Source organism: Oculina patagonica, chromosome 13, assembly GCF_052425735.1.
Source record: "Oculina patagonica isolate OP01 chromosome 13, crgOcupat, whole genome shotgun sequence".
NCBI lineage: Eukaryota > Metazoa > Cnidaria > Anthozoa > Scleractinia > Oculinidae > Oculina > Oculina patagonica.
In genome coordinates this window covers 18930589-18951595 of record NC_135770.1, presented here as the reverse complement: position 1 = coordinate 18951595, position 21007 = coordinate 18930589, and the positions used below count along the sequence as shown (strand labels likewise).

General features: G+C 36.0%; 1 protein-coding gene across 1 annotated transcript in view; it reads right to left on the bottom strand.

Annotated features, from left to right (window-relative positions):
* Positions 1-3218: 3218 nt before the first annotated feature.
* LOC144634593 (uncharacterized) overlaps positions 3219-21007 on the bottom strand; it is a 23720-nt gene continuing 5931 nt past the window's right edge. The window contains exons 8-9 of the mRNA XM_078493606.1: positions 3392-3913; positions 3219-3264 (exon numbers count right to left, since the gene is read on the bottom strand). Coding sequence (XP_078349732.1) covers positions 3419-3913 — 495 coding nt within the window. The 3' untranslated portion in view covers positions 3219-3264; positions 3392-3418. The remainder of the gene's footprint in view (positions 3265-3391; positions 3914-21007) is intronic.

The following is a 21007-nucleotide window of genomic DNA, read 5'->3' as shown; positions in this document are numbered from 1 at the left end:
TTCATTGAAACAAAGAAAGAAACAACAATAGGCGCTGAGTTCATCGGTTTATAGTTTACCGCTTCATGATGAGCTACTGAGTATTGTTGCGCGTTCATAAAAACTAATGAAAACAGCTCGTTTGAAGCACATCAGTCTTTGAATATTAGCAAGCGTCATGACAGACCTATACACTTTTTTTCCAGCTGTAGTAAATGTCCCGAGAACGATAGGAATTTCTACGCTTTGCATATCTCAACTGAGCCGTTTCTCCTTACTGATGACATAATATAGTAGAACGCATCCGAAATCGTCGCAAGGTCCGATACTGACACCCAAAGCAGATCTTTATTTTTTCGCGCGATCATGTTTTCTTCAAAGCCTATTTTTATCAAACAGAGCTCCCGATCTTGGTAGGATGGAAATCCCAAAATTCTATAGTTACCACATAGAGAAAGCATCTTATAATCACCACTAATAGATCGATATCGCTCCGATAACTTATTTGCGCTTAAAGACCTTTAACGATGTGAAGATAATTCCGTTGTTTGTCCGGTTAAAGTAATAGGAGTTTACGTCTTTATTTGCGACCGGCTGAGGGTTCCCTTGCGCGGGGCTTATCTATTTTGTTTCGGGTGAGATTATGGCCGCCCTAGATGTTTAAATTAAACGCAGCCCGAGCCGGGCTCTCCTGTTAGCTCGTTTCTTCATATCTTCGTTTCGCGCGATATTACTCTTTATGGCCTGCGAAGTGTCTTGCAAAGTGGTGTCAGTGATCCTTTTTGGGCTGGCGGGACTCACACGCCTGATATACCATCTCATGTGGACTTAAGGATGTCTTAAATGGCAGAACACTATTCAAAGCTGAACTAAATATTTTGCCCGGGTGGAGCGAGAGATACGTTCGCGTATTTCTTTTTAGACTCTAGTGATCTCTAGCTACCAAAAAAAAAAAAACAGATTAGCTGGATTCTAAACGACTATCGCCCGTTAATTGGGGCATTTCTCTGTTAATTTGAAAAATAGATATCGAGTTAGGACATGAATATGATTAGGCATGGGAGGAAATAAATTAAGGACTGAGGAATTGTAAGGATTGGGAGAAGGGATGTGTGAATATTAGTTAAGGACTGACACTTGAGTAGTATTGTTAGCATCAAACACTGGTATAGCGAGACAGGAGTCTCCCCACACCTTAATGCTAATGAGTCAGCAGGTGGGATAAGGAACTATTCACATTTCATGTATGTATTGGTGAAATAACACGACCAAAGCTTCAAACCTTTTATTATTGTCATGGCTATCGAAATTATCAGGATTGACCAGTTAGACAACAGTGATGAGGTTCGAAATCAATTAGTCCGTCCGATAGTCACCATACAATCGCGAGTAATCAATTAGGATTATTGACGTAGTCAGTGAGGTTATTAATTATAATTCACATAATATCGATTAATATTTAAACGATACAATTTAATATTCATTTTCTCACGTGATGACTCAGTGGCATGATAAAATATATGAAAATTAATGCAAGGTGTGTCATTTCGCGAAGACATCTAGGAACTGGTCGTCCCTCCCTCCCACCCCTCTTGCTGACTCATCCACTCTTGTGTTCCCTGTCATTTCTGCTCGACAGGAGTCTCCCCACACCTTAATGCTAATGAGTCAGAAGGTGGGATAAGGAACTATTCTTGGAAAATGCGCATTAGATTTTGTTTATTAATCCGCTCATTGTAATCTTTAGATTTCTCGGATGCTACTTAAGTTTTCCAGTTTATAAGTCCTTTGTGTTGGCAATAAAAATTTGATCAATAGAGTTTCTATGTTTCTAAACAGCTTTACTGACGCTTGTCATTTGATTAACCTGCCAAATAAAAAATGATATTCCTAGAATGCTAAATCTTGTAATGTTTACAAATGAATGTTTACATTGGAGTGAAGAGAGTGCCTGCATATTTCAGGGTCACGAGACAAAAAGTTACAACTTAAGTCACGGAACACACAACATCTCTTCGAATGAGGTAGTAAATATACCATTTTAGGGAATCGAACGGGAAAACGTAAAGTAAACAACACCGACAAGTGCTCACGTGCAATTTTACCTGTGATTTAGCCTGGTTGCAATCGCCACAATACAACCGAATAAATTAGATTATTACCCAAAAAATACAACACTAAAGCAGAAGTAAGGACACGGAAGTAATACAATGCTTAAAAAACGCCTCTCCCCCCCCCCCCCCCCCCCACCCCCGCCCTCTCCCTCCAGTCGTACGCATTCGTCACGTTACATTTTAACACAATTTCCACTCTCTTCACGATTTTGGTATAATTTCTTACTGAAAGACTATGAGATATGATTGTAATACGAGCATCATCTTCTTTCAACTTGTCTCGTAACATTGTTGCATTGCAATTGCAAGTTGCAAAGTGTTCTCCCGCGTTGCAAGTTGCGGCAACATGTTGCGCGAAGTAGACATGACCTCAACTGTGTAACATGTTGCACAACTTGCAATAGGGGTGATAATACGTGCAACAACACTATATATACATCTTGCAATGCAACAATTTTGCGAGACAAATTGAAAGAGAAAGAACGCCCGTATTATGGGCCTTAACGATAGCATTTGTAAAGAGCAGACACTTGTTTTACTCTTTCCAATCCAGAAAGTTTTTTTATGATCCTTGACATGGTTTCTCTGTAGCGGGCCAGGAATTATGATTGTAAACGTTAGTTTCATGTGTAACAACACTGTTTCATTATTTTGAACTTTAATGTTAAAATTTGTTGTCTGCATTTTGTTCGGCTACTTGATAATTGTTGCATGCACTGACTTGATTTCAAAGATCACTCCTTTCTAAATAGCAAAATTTTCTTCTTTGTTTTCAACCTACATACAATGCGTGAAAAATGATAAATTGGTACATTACATTATTGAAAACACGTTAAGTGGAATTATTTATCAACATGTAATCATGTATAGGATGACTTTTGTAATAAACAAACTGACATTTTGCATGCGTTATCGTTCTCTTTAAAAGTTATAATGACAATGGTAACTAAAACAAAAACACATAAATAATGTTGCATGCGATTGTCACTAAGTGAAGATGTACCCCCACGGTCTTGATCTACTTGCATCCGCTATCTAGTGAGGTTTGGGTTTCATTACCACACGGTAATGGTGTTGTATGATTTGAAACAGTTCCTTCCTCCACGCTGTCAGCATTTGAAAAAAAAAAAAGACTACCATTCTTTGGTAAAATAATTGAACTTCGCAAAACCTAGCCTGCGTGGCCGGCGTTCGAAGGGGAGGGAGAAGGGAAGTTCGAGCGCGAAGTGCGAGCGAGGGAGAGCGTTTCTTCCCTTCTCCTTCGCCTTCGGACGCGGTCCACGCAGGATACACAACACCAGAATAAATTTAGTTTCTCACGAGTGTCACTGAATCAAGATATATCCCATGACTCTAGTCGTCCTGTCTCCGCTCGGGAAATCGTAACCATCGCTATTAGGCCATTTTACACCATAGCCTATAAAAGAATCACAGCTGTTACAATCGCCTTCATTGTTACCATGGATACCGATTCTTGCTAGCTTGGGACCCGAAGCATACGCATTGAACCCTTCACTGTTGCAGTTGGGCTGCAAATAAGCCTGCGAACCAAGCAGTGTCTTCCACGTGTCATGGCCAAGTGAGGTGGGGCGGTGTTGCCCGTCAGCAATTAGTGAGAACAGCGAGTCAGCTGTCTGTTCAATGGCGATAAAATTCGTAGTTTCTTCGCCAGGGATCTTCATACCAAGGCAGATTTTGGAGAAAGGTGTGCTCCAATATGTTGGTAGCTTGGTCTCTTGGGTATCAAATCCAGCCTTCCCTCCTACAAGGCTGAATGTTTCGTTGTTGCTCCAAAGGCTGGAATGGTAGTGGAAGGTTTCCTAGAAAACAAAACATTGAATAAATCAAATGATTTTTAGTTTTCTATATATTACGGCAAGTTGTCTGTGTCAAATGGATCACAATCTTGGAGACCCATTTCTGTCTGACCCATAAATTCTGCTTTTTGAACACCCTAAACTGCGGTAAAAAGGAGGCTACGATCGGAAAAACAAATGTGCTCCAATTTCATTCAACAAGCGAGTTCAAGTCAAAAATGTAGCAGTTTCTGCTAACCTTGTTTTTTTTAATTTTTACATTTGCAGAAACGGAACATAAAAACAACTGTTTTTTTATTTTTTTTATTTCAACGTAGCCCTGAGCCTGACACGATAAAGCAAATCCAGGATTTTAGTTTTCTATTGGCAAGGTTTTTTGATGGTATCGTTCTTGTTCCTACTAGCTATTGACTGGATCATGAGAGAAACAACGAAGGAACAGCGAAATGGGATCCAGTAGAACTTGGGGCAGCAACTCGAGGATTTAGATTTAGAATTTGCTGATGATATCTCTCTCCTGTCAAGTAAAACCGACAGGTGCAGGACAAAACAGCACAACTGACAGCTAATTCCATCAAGCTGGGTCTACGTCCAAATGTAGGAAAGACCAAGGTTATGAAGGTTAACTGCACCCACAGCATACCGGTTACAATGAGAGATACCATATTGGCGCAGTAACATTTTTGTCTACCTAGGCAGTGTTGTCAGCATTGATGGAGGTTCAAATGGCGATACATTAAGGTCAGGATCAACAAAGTCAGAGTAGTTTTGAACATGTTGAGGAAAGCGTGGACCTCGCGTGTCATCTCACGGAGAACAAAATTTAGAATCTTCAACACCAATGTAAAAGCAGTTCTCCTCTATGGCTCGAAGACATGGAGAACAACAAATCGTATGACCCACAAATGACCGTCTTTCATCAACCAGTGAATAAGACGAATTTTAAAGATCAGTAAACAAACAGGGTGAGGAATGAGACACTATGGGAAAGAACGGGAGAACAACCGATTGAGATACAGATCCTACGAAGAAAGTGGCGGTGAATTGGTCACACCTTAATGAAACCGGTAAACAACATCACAAGGCATTCTCTATGATGGAATCCTCAGCGCAAGAGGAAGAGGGGTCGTCCGAAGAATTCCTGGCGACAAAGTGTAAAGGCTGAAATGAGGAATTGGGGCCAAACTTGACGACACTTGGAAGGCTAGCCGATGAAAAACTGAAATCGTCAATGGCCTATGCTCCATTTGGGGCTAAGGGCTTGAGTGAGTGTTTTTCTTTAGTATTTTTATCGACATATCTCAAACTCCTCAAAACCATAGTTGTGACAAACTCCTTTCAAGGGAATATTGAAACAAAATTTTGATCCCAGTTTTGTGCTTATCGGCTTATGAACAGTCAAACACTAGAGATATGTACATGACAGAGGATTTCTGACAAGAAGAAGCCGCAGCATGGATGATATCTACCGCTAGATACATACCTGAACTACAATAAAGTTAGTGATTTGTAATTACCCAGCTAAGTTTAACGGGGGGATGGGGATTTGCTGGAGCTCCCTATGGCCTTAGTTATACAGCAAAAATATGTCGTATTTCAGGTCGCCAGCCTTGGGCTTGCACAACTGTTGCTGGTTGGGACGTCATTCTACATCATGTGACGTTTTTTTTTTTAAAGTTCGCCGTCTGAGATCCGTCCCCTTCGATTCCACTGTTTTCTCAAAGTGATGCGTATTGACACTAACTCAAGTGAAAATACTATTTGACTATAAATTAAAATGAATGCATTCCACATTCCTCAATTTTGCTTTAAAAAAAAACTAACTAAATTATGTCCAAAAAGGTCGAAATTTGGCTTAACCTACACATCAAATCGCAGCTGCCATGGTAAGGTCAAAATTCCTTTGCACACAGCAAACATATTCAAATGTTTGTAATTGAAGAAATTAAAGGGACACTGTCACTAGTTTCACTTAAAAAACTCAAGAGCCTAAAGACACAAGAAACTGCGAATAGTAGTACAATTTTGTTAAAAATCACCTTGCAAATGTACTGAAGTGATAAACATGTGATATTATTGTGATGCCATTAGGAACTTTAGATCTCAACTTGAAAAATCCAGGCTGTTTATTTCAAGTTTGTTTTCCTTGTGCACAGGAAAAACACGTAAAAATGATTATGGCTCCCTTATTTCTTTAACAACAATTTACGCTATAACTACATCTTGATGTACTAGGTGCATTTCATGTATAAGAGGACCTACCCGCCAATTTTAGTATTTTTTACCAAAAAGCATTAAATCCCCGTGACAGTATCCCTTTAATAGCAACTGCAGTTTCAGCTTGGCATAGTAAATATATAAATCCCTTGTCAAAAGTTCGAAAACACTTCGCAGGGTGGTCTGCATAGGGTGGTCTGCTGAGCATATCAGTTAGCATTTATACCACGTAAAGTGAACGCTACTGCAGAAATGTCGGCAAAACTACGAACATGAATTCAGCATCTCACCTTCGATCCGTTAATTTTCATGACCAGCGTCCATCCACCTCCACCACATAGCCCCATGCCGGTATCATTCATGGCACAGTAGACTTGGATTTATTGAGATCCTACTTTTAGCTCGTAGGCTTTGCTTTCCCTGAATCTAAAATTAAACATTGCGTTTACTGTAACATTACATTCATAGAACTAGAAGACCGGTTAAGACGGATTCCGTTGAAAATTCAAGCAATATGTGCAAAAATTAATTACAAAAAATCTACTCAATTAAGGAACATTTTGTATACTTTTTGAAACATCTCACGGTGATCAGTTCTCTTATTTACCCCGCTATTTAGTTCTAAGGCATTCCCTAGCAAGTTAATGCCAAACCTCGAAAGGAAAGCTTAAACGCGTGTTCATGTTTTTTTTTTGGTTTGAACTGACGCGAAACGTTCGTTTTAACTAAAATATGGAGAACTTCAAATTCGTTTTTCTTTCGCGGGGTCAGCTTTAGAGCTAAAACTTCGAAAGGTTCTACTTCACTGTTTTAAAACTGTGACCGTGCCTTGAGGTCTTTTTGGTAATTTTAATTTTGCCTTTATTGCTCGAGTGCTCAGCTGAAAGCTTCTTAATCATTTGCACGCGAAACAAGAGCGGCTTAGATTACATAAGGCATGTGGAATGGACTAGCCAAGCTAGTTCAAAGCAAAATCAAAGAGTTGAATAAAAAAAAAAGTTAAAGATAAATTGAAGACAGATTAGTTTTCAAAATAAATGAAATTGCTTTTGTCGTTTTCTTATAGACAATTTTATTCTTGTAATCAGTTTTCCTGGGTATGACAACGATCTCATCGGGCGCTATATTTAGCTATTTTATCCAAAGTCATAATCATTTACTTACAAATATCTGTCGTAGAGATCCTTGCATGTCGAAGCTGCATCAACAAAAAAAATAAAGTAAGTCGCATAAGGCATAATTTATTCCGATTTAAATTAATCATTTTAATATGTAAGTAAATTGAATTTCGTCGTTTTTGACAAGGCCGAAAAATAAACTTACGCTGTTACATGTACAATTGAACCTTTGCACAACACGACAAGACCTTTCTTATCTTCCTTTGAAGTGAGTTTTAATTTGTTAAATATTTTTTTCCTTAGTTAAATGACTTGAAGTGTCAGCGCCCCAGCCCACCAAGCTCGCCGATCGATTTCTACCCAATCACAACTTATCAGGTTTTAGTTTTCTAACAATTTGAGATCACCCGTTTTTACTGCTGGATAGAAATAGGTACTGTCAGAGTACATATGTAAACAAAATAGTACACCAACCAAGTCTCCAATCCAAATATATCTTAACGATCTCTCAATCTAATAAATAATTGTCTTTGAAATGAATGTTTCACACACAAATACATACACCAAAATGTGTAACGTTTACCTACTAGGTTTGTTTGTGTGGTGGCCATGGTGGTGTTGGTGGTGGTGGGGTTTAAAAGGGGTGTGAGAGACGACAAGAAGGTATTAGCCTCCCGCTTCCCGTACCTTTTATTTCCGGTTCCTATTTCTTTTCTTAGTGGTTTCGCCCCTTTCTTTTATTTCTATTTACAATTTTATGTAATGATGTGCAGTTTTCTCAATTCCTCCCGGTTCCCCTGCCACCTTTGAAATCCTGCTTCCCTTCCTTACTTTTCCCGCCTCCCGTACCGCTCCTGCCCTCTATTCTCCATCACTTACCGTGGTCACAGACAAATGACCCCTTGGTGTTGTTGCACAGATCATCGGCAGTGCAGTTATGTGTTCCTTTGGTACACTCGTCGACATCTAAAAAATAAAAACGATTATTCGATCCCTTTTTCGTTATCATGGGCAAAACTATTAGACGACTCGAATGTCTGACACGTTTTGGTAATTTCGTTGAAACTTGTTGCGTTTTTTTTTTTAATTAAATACAAAGAAAAAGTAAATTAGAACATTGCTTTAAAAATAATCGCTTTTAACGGCGGTTTTGTCTGTTCTTACAAAAAAATCACACTAACATTATCTTGCATAATATTGACACTTTTCTGTGACCTGAATGACACGCTCTCATAGAAATGTAAAGTTAACCTCGCTCTCCGGACACTGACTATTTGCGCACTGTGTATTATTATTCGCGATTGTCCCCTTATCACTAGTGTGTAAGTGAACGAAAGCCTTTTCTATAATTTCATGCTTTTTTTAGAAACACCGAGGATTTAAATTTACCTTCGCAATTCCTCCCGTTTCCATGATATCCAGGTTTACAAATGCAGTTGTACGATCCTTTGATGTTAATGCACTCAGCATTAGAATCACAGCTGTCTGTTCCTGAAGCACACTCATCGATATCTAAAATTAGTATATACTAAACAAGTGAATAGTGCCTTTCGCGCGCGCTGATTGGTTAACACGGAGGTGATTAGCAAAGTTCTATTCACCTCCGAGCAGCCTTTACCGAAAGTCATATTTTAGTAAACTAGTTATTCAACTTGTGTCGGTGAATGTTTTGGTCCTCCAGTTATTCATTCAGGGTCGGTGAATGTGTTGGATATTTACCTCGCCGCTTCGCGGCTCGGTAAATATCTAATAAACTTGCTAAAAGAAAATTGAAAAAAAAAAAAAAAATGAAAAGAATAATGGTTTCAGAATGTGTTCCACACTCTTTGTAAGTTAATACTTACATCTTAGCTTGAGAGTGTATAAAGGTATGTCTGACCGTAACACGGGATCGATGTCTTGCCCCTTTATGTGTTTTAACTGTGCAACCCCAAGTAAAACGTTTGGGACGTTTATCAAGTACAAATCAAAATGTGGTCTACAGACAGTATACTCATTGCACTTCACCTGTACGTTAATTTATATAAGGAGTATACACTATTATACGTTAATTTATATAAGGAATTATTTATTCTATATAGCGAGAGTTTTAAGCGATAAACCTTGCAATATAATTCTTTATTTGCTATATTTCTCATGGAAAAAAGCGATACGTCCAATCACCTTCGTGTATAACTTTCGTCACATGTGAAAGATACAAGCAATCGGCAATAGATTCTAGCGACCAACTAATCAGAGCGCGAGATCTCAAATGGCTTCCAACGAAGTTGACATATTTTATACATCTATTTCTATTAACGTAGTCAGATCAAAACTTATAAAAGCATAAAGAAAAGACCAAATAGTGGCCTTGGTATTCACTGGAATTTGTATATTGGCCTAAAGGAATGTACACGTTTGTATTTTTGCACGTGAATAGAAACAACTACGCCATTTACGGGCTATAGTGGAACCTCGATTTAAAGGAACTATGTCATGGATTTTACCAGTTTTGACAGCCAAATTATTTTGTGTCGCGGCCTAACTAATGTCCACTCTTTGTCTTGCACTGCTGTTAACGAGCTTTTCGGCTGCGTGGCTCGGTGGCGGTGCATTTGAAGTAGGCAACGTTTCTTGTTTCCGCTGTCTTCTTCGGCGTGCTTTTCCGCAGGTTCCTTTGTGTTCGGAATGTGGTTGCCCACTATCCGTCGTGACCATCTCGATCCCCGTGACTGTCCCTTTAACGAACCTCTATAATAGCGAAGTCCTCGATATAACGAACGATATTCTTAGCCCCAGTAATAGTAAAACATATGGAAAAGAACTTCGATATAACGAAACCTTGTTTTAGGAAGATATTTTGCCAGTCCCTTGGCCCTTCGTTTTATCAAGGTTCCAATGTCTTTCAGAAGTTTAAATCATGCCTTAATTGTTTGTGTTCATTCAAATTAGTATTTAATGCTTTTGTAGCTACATATTTCTTACCAATGCAATTCTGACCCTTATATCCTGCAGGACACAGACAGCGGTATCTTTTGTGAGCGAAACCTGTTTGACAGGTTGCTTTATTACTGCAAGGGTTATTGGCGCAATGGTTCTAATAAGGGAAATAACGCTTAATATAAACAAAAAATCCTTATTCTTGTGTGAATGCTTTCCTTTTAATAATCGTTATTTATTATTGACAAGTTTTCGACAAATAATGTAGTGTTTAAAGAAAACTTATAATTAATTTAATAATAATCGTATTCTGCCATTTACATGCTGAAATAAAGAGACCCCAAATAGTACCCTGTTAGAAAACGTATGGCCTAAAAGTGTATCTTATAGTGGATATAGTAACCTACAATCGTGGCCCAAAGAGTTGCTTTTTCTTATCATTATGTGGAAATTATAGGTAACCAACAATTTACACTCAAACATGGATTTTAACCCCAACAACCCATGAACAATGTTCAAGTCATTGAACTGTAGAAGATTTGTGATACATGTTTGACTCCTGTCACCCAACATTACATCCCTCCCAGGGGGAAGGGGAGAGTAAAAGAATCATACCGTTTTTCGTCTCAAACGTTTTGGTCAGGATTGCGGCACCAAGGATGTACCAACAAGAAAGAAAAAACTACTAAATTGGAAATCCAGTTGTCTGGTTCGCTCTTACCTTTGCTCCACGGTATACATAATTCAGATTCTCCTCCAGGTCATTCTCGTGTCCTTCAAGAGTAGCATCATTCAATTCACATCTGTGTTTTCCAGTTTCACTTTTCGTCATCAAGTTGTAACTGAAAAAGTTAGGTTCCATGAAGCATAGCGCACCACAGAATTCCTTGTCTATCAGGTCAGCGCTGCGAATCATGTGGTTAATCAAACGTTTACCCTTGAACACTTGGGCCGATCTAAACTCCAAATGACGACAACGGTCTAGAAAAAATGAATTTGATCGATATTATTTTTTTTAATTGCACAAATTTTTGTTCAGAATTGTCAGATCTATTCTGGAGTACTTATCCGATTCTTCAGCCGTTTAAAAACATCTTTCTGAGATCCGCACAAGTTTCTTCACTTATTGGGTTGGAACGTTAATGCATAGATTTCTGCGGTTAAACTAAAACCTTAAGACCGTACATGCACGATTTTTTTAGACGAATCGGGATATGTGGAGGTCTTGTGAAGTGATCAATTTTCGTAAAAAAAAAAAAAACAGTGACAGAATAAGTTAGGGGGTACATATGCACGAAACACGTGAAAATGTAATGATCGACGTTAGTTCACACACGTTCAGACGTTTTCAGTTTTTTTTGTTCTTATTTTTGTTGTTTTTATTATGAAGGAAAATGGATCATGTTATCAAAAAGACTTTCCAAGGCAAAGTATTCTGTGAACTACAAAGTTAACTTTATTCTAGTCTCGGGTAAAATAAACAAGCCTGGTCGCGGCCACTTAGTTTATAATTAACAAACATTTTTTAACTTTTTAAGGGAGCGTTAAGCTTGTATATGAATTATTTTTTATGTCGAAAATGCATTGTATAGAGATCTAATGACCTGTTTGCTTTCGTTCTAAATGCTTTTCTTGCAGACCTCCAACATGGCACAGCGGTGAGGGACCTCTGTATTTTTGGTTCATTCGTAGTAATAAGCGATCCGACAAAACCTAGATGTTTATGATAAGCCCTACAGGAACACTTGGAATGCAGTTTTTGAGAGAACTAGAAGTCTCGCATACTGATAAGACGTCTAATTAATGCACCAAAACACATTATAGGATCCAAGTTCCTTATGCTTCTATTTTTCTCAACACGCAAAACAGTTACAATTTACACTGATCCTAGAAATATTTAAGTGCTACCGACTGGAATTTTCGAGAAAAAAATTTCAAAACTCCGAATTCGCATTTCTTCATATTCAGTCAAAAGAAACCCTTTGGTGAACTATTTACAAAAATGACATTTAAAATTTTCAAAGGGTTTTTATATTTGAGAAAATCGGCAAAAGGTTAAAAGGCCGTTTTCGCGTCCCCGCCGCCATAAAATTTTGTCGAATTTTTGTGGGTATTCAAAACACTCGTACGGAAAGAAGGTTGAACGTATGAAATTTATCTTTGGCAGGTATGCGGGGCATCCAATATACTACACAGAAACCTAAAAATATTGCAAAACGATGCAATTAAACAGATCTTTTTTAAAGCCCGAAAATTGGTATTTTGAGCACTTTGGTAAACACTTGAAACAAGGGTAACTTTGGTGGCAAAAATCGTGTCCTGGTACATCGAAATTTGGAATAAAATATAGATCGGCGTCAAGTACTATTATGGTAATGTAACATATAAAAAATCCAGCCCGGGTAATTGAAAAACCACCCGTTGAGAGAAGTAAACGCATAGTGAACATTTCATGTATTGACTACAAAAATTGTCACGGTCACGCAACACTAGTAAACACATTTCGATCTGATTTATTCAATGTGTTTTAGTTTTGCTCACTTTGGCTACAGTTTATGCTCGAAAAAGTCTACCTATCTTATGTATAATTTACTGTTTTGTATTCATATAAAAATTAATTGTAGAGGATGGGATAATTGATCTGACCGCAAAAATACAAAGGTCAAGTTTCGTGTCATATTTACCGACTATGCCGCTCACACTGTGTAACTCGCACTGTGAAAGAAATAAAGCAATTCAAAGCGAAATGTCTTCACAAAGTAGTCTCGAAGCGTGTCATATTTTATTCTGGTGGTTCTGTTTCATTAAATTACTAACTATTTAACACTGGTAAAAGTTATTTTTAGTTCCGGCTGTATCGATTCTGTAAAGTTTTTCGAATACCTCGGTCTGTGTGTCAACAACATGAATTTTGCAAATCGTGTTCATAAACAAGATGATGATCTTATCGACAAGCGTATCTATAGGAGAACATCGCAAAATGAAGTAGCTGTGTTCAACTGCTTGTATATTTTCCTTTTAAGAGTGCGGGTCCTCGACTTGATATTATTCGCCAGAACCGATACATGTACATGTTTACCAAGAACTGCAAGAACTGGAATTAGATGTCTGTCTGAATGTCTGTTGATTTCCTGTTTAACAATAACAATAAAAAAAACACTCTTGGCTATAAAGCAAAAGATACTATACCACTAGCAGCAGCTTACCATACATGTCCAAACATAACAAGTAACGATTCTCGGCTGGTTGAGCAAATACCAAACACATTCGAAAAGGCGAACTCCACAGCCGTTGTCAGCCGTCGTCACGCTCTCCCCTTCGCTCCACTGTTCCCAAGCTGTCTGTTTTTCTCCCGTTTGCAGTTCTCTGTCTTTTTACTGCGGCATTCACAACCAATCTCGACTCCCTCTTTGTACCTCCAGACTCTTAAAATCAAATTCCATCCTTTGGATAGCGGGGAAAGGGAAGGTTTTATACGGGTGTTGGGCGGGGAGAGGGGGGGGGGGGGTAGGGGGTCAAGGTTTATTTTGTCATTGAACTTATTGTCCCACAAAGTGACTGACCAGATTACCAGAATTGCAGAAGTTATCGTTACCTTAAGGTTGCTATTTTTAGGGGCTACTTATTTAAGCCATTTTTCTGAGCAAGATTTAGTGACTATTTAATTTAGCGATTTCAGAATTTGTTTTTTTAGGCCAGGCCCTTGTGTGAGAAATGGTCCAGGCAAACTCTCTTTCGAAGAAAAATCTGTGGCAGCTACAATTCTTTTGCAATGAACTTGGACTAGCTGTTCCTGTACCACAAGTGAGGAAAAGGGCTCTTTATGTGGTCCTGTTGCAAGAACTTGTCCAGGAATGTAGTTGCATGAATGCGGGACCAAGTTAAAATGCTCTGTGTTCTGTTGCGTCTGCAACTATTAAAAACAGTTGCGGATCAAGGGGAGAAGCCATTGGGCCCTGGTCCCCATTATTTTTAGGCTAAACCGAGGCCCACGGGACCAAGAAAAATCATCTTCAAGAGCTAATTTCAGGTAAGGATGATTGGGGGCCCTACCTACCTAAAGGTCTGGATCCGCCACTGTTATAATTAGTACACATAAGCTAGCTCCTAATAAATTGTCCAATACTAAGTGTCGTCGTACTAGCCGTGCATTTAAAATTACTGTTTTATACACCTCGAGTGACTTCTAGTACACGCATCTCCAAGCTACGTGAGATCCGACAAAGAATTGTGCCAAAGTCTTCCTAACGTTGTGTGGCCCTCTGCATTTAATCGTCCCACATATCCTAAAATCAGGTAAGGGGCAAACCTTCAAATACTGAGAAGTGGAGACAGGAAATGATTTCCGACCAAATTTTTTCTGCAAGGTTGGTCCTTTTCTTCTCTCTACTACAAGGTTTTTTGTCGCTGTTGTTTTTTTTTTTAAGTTAAACCTCTCTTCCTGAATTCCTGTCCACCTCAGTATCTGAGGGCTGAGGGCCAACCCTTAGCTAGTTCCCAGGCTGCTGTCAGTACAACATACCTCAAGGGTGCAATTTTTAACGGCTTCTAATTTTAGTGATTTAAGCGAGTAGCACGAAAATCGCTAAATTTAAAAGTACTCGCTAAAATTAGTCTTCGTCAAATTTAATACTCGTTAAATTTTAGTACCTCCCTCCCCCTCCCCAAAGGAAAATAAATTAATCATAGTCGACATCAAAAATTCTTTTAAGAAATGGATATCGAAACTTTGTTCTTTCTGACAATGCCGTCTAGTGATTCTGTTCTTTTACTGAACATTTATTTCCATCTTAGCTATTACTTTATGAAATACTGGTTTACACTGGGTATCTTTTTTTCAAGGGCCTGCTGTTTTCAGTTTTTTAAAAAAATCTGATAATCGCTAAATTACATTGTCGCTAAATCTTGCTAAAAAAAATCGCTAAAATTACTACCATTTTAAACCTTAAGGTAACTGATTACACCAGATAATCTGGTCAGTCACTTTGTGGGACAATAAGATCAATGACAAAATAAACCTTGACCCCCTACCCCCATCCCCCCCCCACCCCCCACCCAACACCCGCATAAAACCTTCCCTTTCCCCGCTATCCAAAGGATGGAATTTGACTTTAAGAGTCTGGAGGTACAAAGAGTGAGTCGAGATTGGTTGTGAATGCGGTAAAAAGTCAGAGAACCTGTTTAAAAATTGCAAACGGGAGTAGTATAGTGGTTGGGGGTACGAGACCCAAAAATTTTTGGATCTCTTACTCCCCAACCACTATACTACTAACCAGTGCTGGATTTAAAACTGGATCCAAAACTGGATCCAAAAATGGATTTGAAAAATGGATTCAAAAAATAGAATCAAAAATGGAATCAAAAATGGAATCAAAAAAATGGAATCAAAAATGGAAATTAAAAATGGAACCAAATATCAAAATCTCTTATACTCTTTTTCAAAATTTTGGATACAGTGCGTTTAAACAAGCCTTGAAATCATAACTGAAATATGAATCTGGAAAAACCAAGCGAAGCCGAGTTTTATGATGTTTTTGAAATTTATTTCAAAATCTCTTATACTCTTTTTTAAAAATCTTGCATCTTAGTGCGTTTAAAATGAACGTCTTATATTACATTTTCAATATAATATTTTTGTATTTTTATCAGATTTTTGAACATGTTTTTATGTAGGATCATATTTGATATAATACCGAGATCAGTACAAATGTTAACTAATCTATTTGATTGTTCCTTTTCACTTAATTGTAAGAAAAGTGTATTGTCTTTAATGCAATGTTTTTCTATGATATTCATCATCTCAACGAATTTTTCTTTGATGTAATTTGATGCCATTATAATATTTATTATACATTATTTTTTATATCTCTTTTATAGTGGATTGTTCATTTAACATTCAGATAAATTTATATTATCATCTTTTATAATGATTTCTATTTTTTTAATGTTTGAATTGATGATTTGTGATTTTAAAATATCAATTTTTTTAACTTGAGAATCTAAATGATTACATAGTTCTTGTAATTCGATGATGTTTTTTATTGAATTTAAATTTGAGATGGATTGTAAATGGAATAATATTTTTTCATTTAATTGAGCTCTTTTATTGAGTGCTATTACAAGTTTTAGTATAGATATTACATGTTTTGAGCAACTGTTTGTATCATGATTTGATGTTATTTCATTGATTAAATTAGATAATTGGTTGTTTTTTATTTCTGGTTTACTCATATAATATTATGACACATTTTTTTTTATATGTGTTTTTTTTTTATAGTGCGTTTAAAATAAACTTTGAATTTTATAATGCCCGTAAGCAAAACTTGTTAAGCCATCATCAAGTATATACCGTTTATCATCAAAACAGCTCAGTGATATTTTATTAATCTCATAGCTTCCAAGTTGATGGCCTTGACTTCTGATGGTTTTCATAGTATGATGCATCTGTGTTTTATTGAATAAGGTCTCTTTGTAGTTTTTATGAGTCATATCTTTTTTAATAACATATTTTTTAATACCTTTCGCTGTTCTTTCTTCTTTATAATTGTCTTTTACATATGAATACATTTTGGATCTCAAACCAACGAATTCGCATATAGGCACTCCTGCGGCTTCATCTTTGAATTTACCAATGACTTTCTTGTTTGTTTCATCAAAGAATTGTGATTTTTTAGAATAATCACTGTTATCGAATTTCTCTTTGTCATTCCAAAAGTCTTGATATACATCTTCAGCTTCAATTTCATAGGTTAAACTGTCTGTATCTGTAAATAGAAGCTTAGCTTTATCTCCATATTTTTGTTTGATATGATTATAATGAAAATCATACATTTGTGTTTTACTGATATCTAAAATAGTCATACCCACATATGCAGGTTTGTTTAAAGTGATTGTTTCTTTAATCTTATGCACAGCCACTAAATTGTCGTTAAATATCTTGTTGCTTACATATGTTGGTTTACTTGTTAGTTTTAATAGCTTCTTTGTATCAGTTACCAGTCTAATATCTACTCGCTTCCTCAAATTTTCCATTGTTTTTCCAAATACGCTGTTATTCATAAGCTTAAAGAAGTCTTTCTCAAAAGCATTTTTAGCATTTTTACGTTTTTCAGTATTGAAATCGATGTATTGTTTTAGCCAAGGAGATTGATTAAATTCTAATGCTCTATGAACTTTTATTAGCTTTAATCCAAGATCTAAATAAAGCTGAAGATTTCGATAATGCGTGACATACTTTTCTTTATTATTTAGGGTAGGTATCAGTTTATGTACTAAACCTGTTGATATATTGTATTTTTTAGCAATGTTTTTGCAATAATTAGACAACATGTCTTTGGTTACTTTTACTTTTTCTGGAGCACAAGGATAATCATTATGAGTATTATGTAATGTTTCTGTGTATTCCAAATCGACTTCTAATATTAGTCCTTTTTTGGAATCATTTTCGTATTTCGATAAGTTTGTTTCATTTATCTGTTTTTGTGTTAACCATCTAAAGCATCCAGTTGGTAGATATTGACTCATAGCCCAACCATAGAGATTATTAGCATCAAGATACATTATATACTTTGAGGGCGCCTTCTCATCATATTCTTTCATGTATTTATTGTTTGCTTTACCGTATCGATTGGCTATATAACTAATGCCTCCTCTCATACCCTTTTCAATGAATTGATACATGTCAATGTCAGTCATCAACTCTAATTTAATGTCAGTCATCTTTAGCATAGCATCCCAGCTCAAACCCGGCGATGTGAAATAATGGCATGGATCTAACTTATAATACTTAAGACAGGTCTTACGGAAGCTTTCAAATACATCAGCAAGCAAAAGTACATCGCTTTTAAGATATAAATCGTGATATTCACCCATATTTTTCATCTTAAACGTTTTCCAAACATTTTTAGCATGCTTATAGTCATCATCTGATATATGCTCATCATTTAATATACTGTAAAATTCTTCTTTAGTTGGTAGCCCTTCATTAAACTTAACAAAACTATCCATATGATCGTATGGATACAACCCTTTCTTAGCCATAAGATTAAGCTTATCACCTTTAAACATTTTAGATGTATATATTAATTCTTCTCTCGGGAGATTACTAACCAACTTCTCAAGACTAGAACTCATGAATTGGAAGCTATCGAGGAAGGTTAAATGAGTACCAAGCATAAAGGCCATGTATTTTTCCATATTGTTGGGTATAGCATTGATATTCATCTCTTTGATCTCTCCTTTTTTATTTTTGTATGTATGGTTCTTAACAATAGCTCCGATCTCTTGCATTATAAAGTGACTGTCATATCCTCTTAGATTATGAAAAATGACTGGTATTTTAATTTTATCGGGCTCTATTCTTAATTTAAGATTGCAATCTTGATGAGCTGATCCTCGATATTTACCAGTTATATGGCAATGGTCTCTAACTCGTATATCTTCGTCAGTATATTTTTTGTCACAAATATGGCATCCGTTTGCTTTTTGAAATGCATCTTCATCATCTTGAGTCATTTTTAGTGGTTTTTTGAAGAATTTTCGCATAGTCGTTTTGCAATATTTAACTTCATCTAGCATAGCTTCCATGAATTTGTAAACAGCCTTTTCACCTCGGTATATCTGAACAGGCTTTGAATATTTATCATTATAGCAACAAACAACCTTATAACCATATCCACAATCTTTGTGTTTTTGATAAGCTTCAGTAAATGATTTATCATCATTAGGCTTACAACCAGATATCTTTTCTGTTATTGCTTCAAAATCAGCATATATGGTGAATGGAACTTGCTGTTGCTTATGAAAGTTATTGAATTTCAGTATATTATTATCCTTATCAGGCATTTTTACTGCTTGTACTCCATTTATTTGAATACAATTATCTTTGTGATCGTTTAATACTCTTTCAGAACTGAAACATTGCAAACAGTGCATACAGAAGTGTTTCCTCTCTTTATGCTTTGTTTGGTTATACATGAATTTATTGAAATCCTTTATTAGAACATAATGCTTGTTTTCATTTTCAGTTATCAATAATAAATTCATCTGATTGTTATACTTTTCTTTTGATATATAGATGGGATATGGTTGTTTGTTTTCATAACCGAAAACATTAATATTAATCTCATTTTGCTTCTCAATTTTATTGTACTGCTTTATTGCTACTGGGAATTGAACTCCATCATAATTTAGATTCTCAATGTATGATTTATCAATTTTTTTAATACGTTGAGGATATTTTTCTTGAGGATTTATGTGTCTGATATGACACCATCTAAAGCATTCATTATCTTCATTTTTCATATTTATTAATCCTTTTGAACTATTTCTGAGTTCTTGAGGTAGTTTGATATAAGAGGATGCCTTTATTGGTTCATATTTTACTATATTAATATAATGACCATCAACAGATTGTAATACCCATCCTGAGCCTTCTGATATCCATTGAGCTACGAAATTTAATATCTGTTGTTTAGATGCTTGTAGTGATTCTGCGATCTCTAGATTATTGATGATTGTTTGTGGTTTGCAATTAAAATAAGCTGTTTTATATATTACACTATCGCCAGTCATCTTTGAAAATGTCACCTTAAGAGTTTCAGCAAATTTGAGTCCTTTCATTGCTGATAGCTCTTTTATTATGTGATTTTCTACAGCTTTTCTTGTGTTTTGAAGCTGTAATAACGGGTCTTTATTATTTTTTATACCAATTTCAAAAGACTTTGTGTAGCCTTTCATAGCTTTAGCAACTTCCTCTATCTTTGTCCTTGGTAATGGTAGTGGGGCTGTTTTTATAGTCCGTGGCATGGGTTTAGGAGGTGGCTGAATGATATTTTCCTCATAATCTTTAATCATTTGTTTGACGTTTCTTCGTGGGGTTGCTTTTGGAGGTCGGGGTTTGTAAATATTAGGTTGGTTTGCTTTTAGTGATAATATCATTTTTATAAGATCGGTTTTCGATAGCTTAGCTAGATCTGATTCGTTCATATTATTAGATGAGATATTTTTATTTTCCATTTTTTTTAATTTATAGTATAACCAATTCTTTAAGTGTCTTATAGTAAAATCATTTTTTTTGATTTCAGATTTTTAAATAACTAGATATATTTGTATATTTAGTCATTGTAAAAGTGCATGAAGTGTTAATTATATATATCATTCTTCATCGATTATTTCAAACCGATCATCCTCTCGTAGACCAGCTAATATACTATTTGTGATGTGTTTTTTAGTTTTCATATGCATCCATTTAGATGCTAGATTGCTATCGTAATCGCAAACGTCGCATCTCCACTGTTTATTAAGCATGTATTTGGTTTTTGAATTTCGAATAGCTTTTATCCGATCATCGTCATTATCGTATTTGCATTTCCCAGCCATTTTCTCTTTATTTTATATTATAAAATATTTCTTTATATCAGTTTATAGTAATTCTTATTTTTAAATAACCAGATATAATTATATATTTGGTTACCGATAGTACAAGTAACAATAACAGCTATTAATATGCTGTGCAATCAGCCTCTCAAAGGCCTTCCTCAATATAAGATACATAATTATTCTTTATATCAATAATAGTTCTAAATTCAGTCTATTTTCATCAAAACAACTGCGATATGATTATTATTCTGAAATATGAAAATCAAAAAAGGTATCCCACAGGTAGTGACATGATTAATATTTAAAATGCTTTTTGAAAACCTTTGAGAAGATTCTAACAATTAAAAAAAGAGATGGGGATTTTCCCCAGTTGTTAAGTTGTATGATTTCCCTCAGTTTTTTATAGTGCGTTTAAGTGATAATTATTTTCTTTAATATATATATAGAATGACTGATATAACAT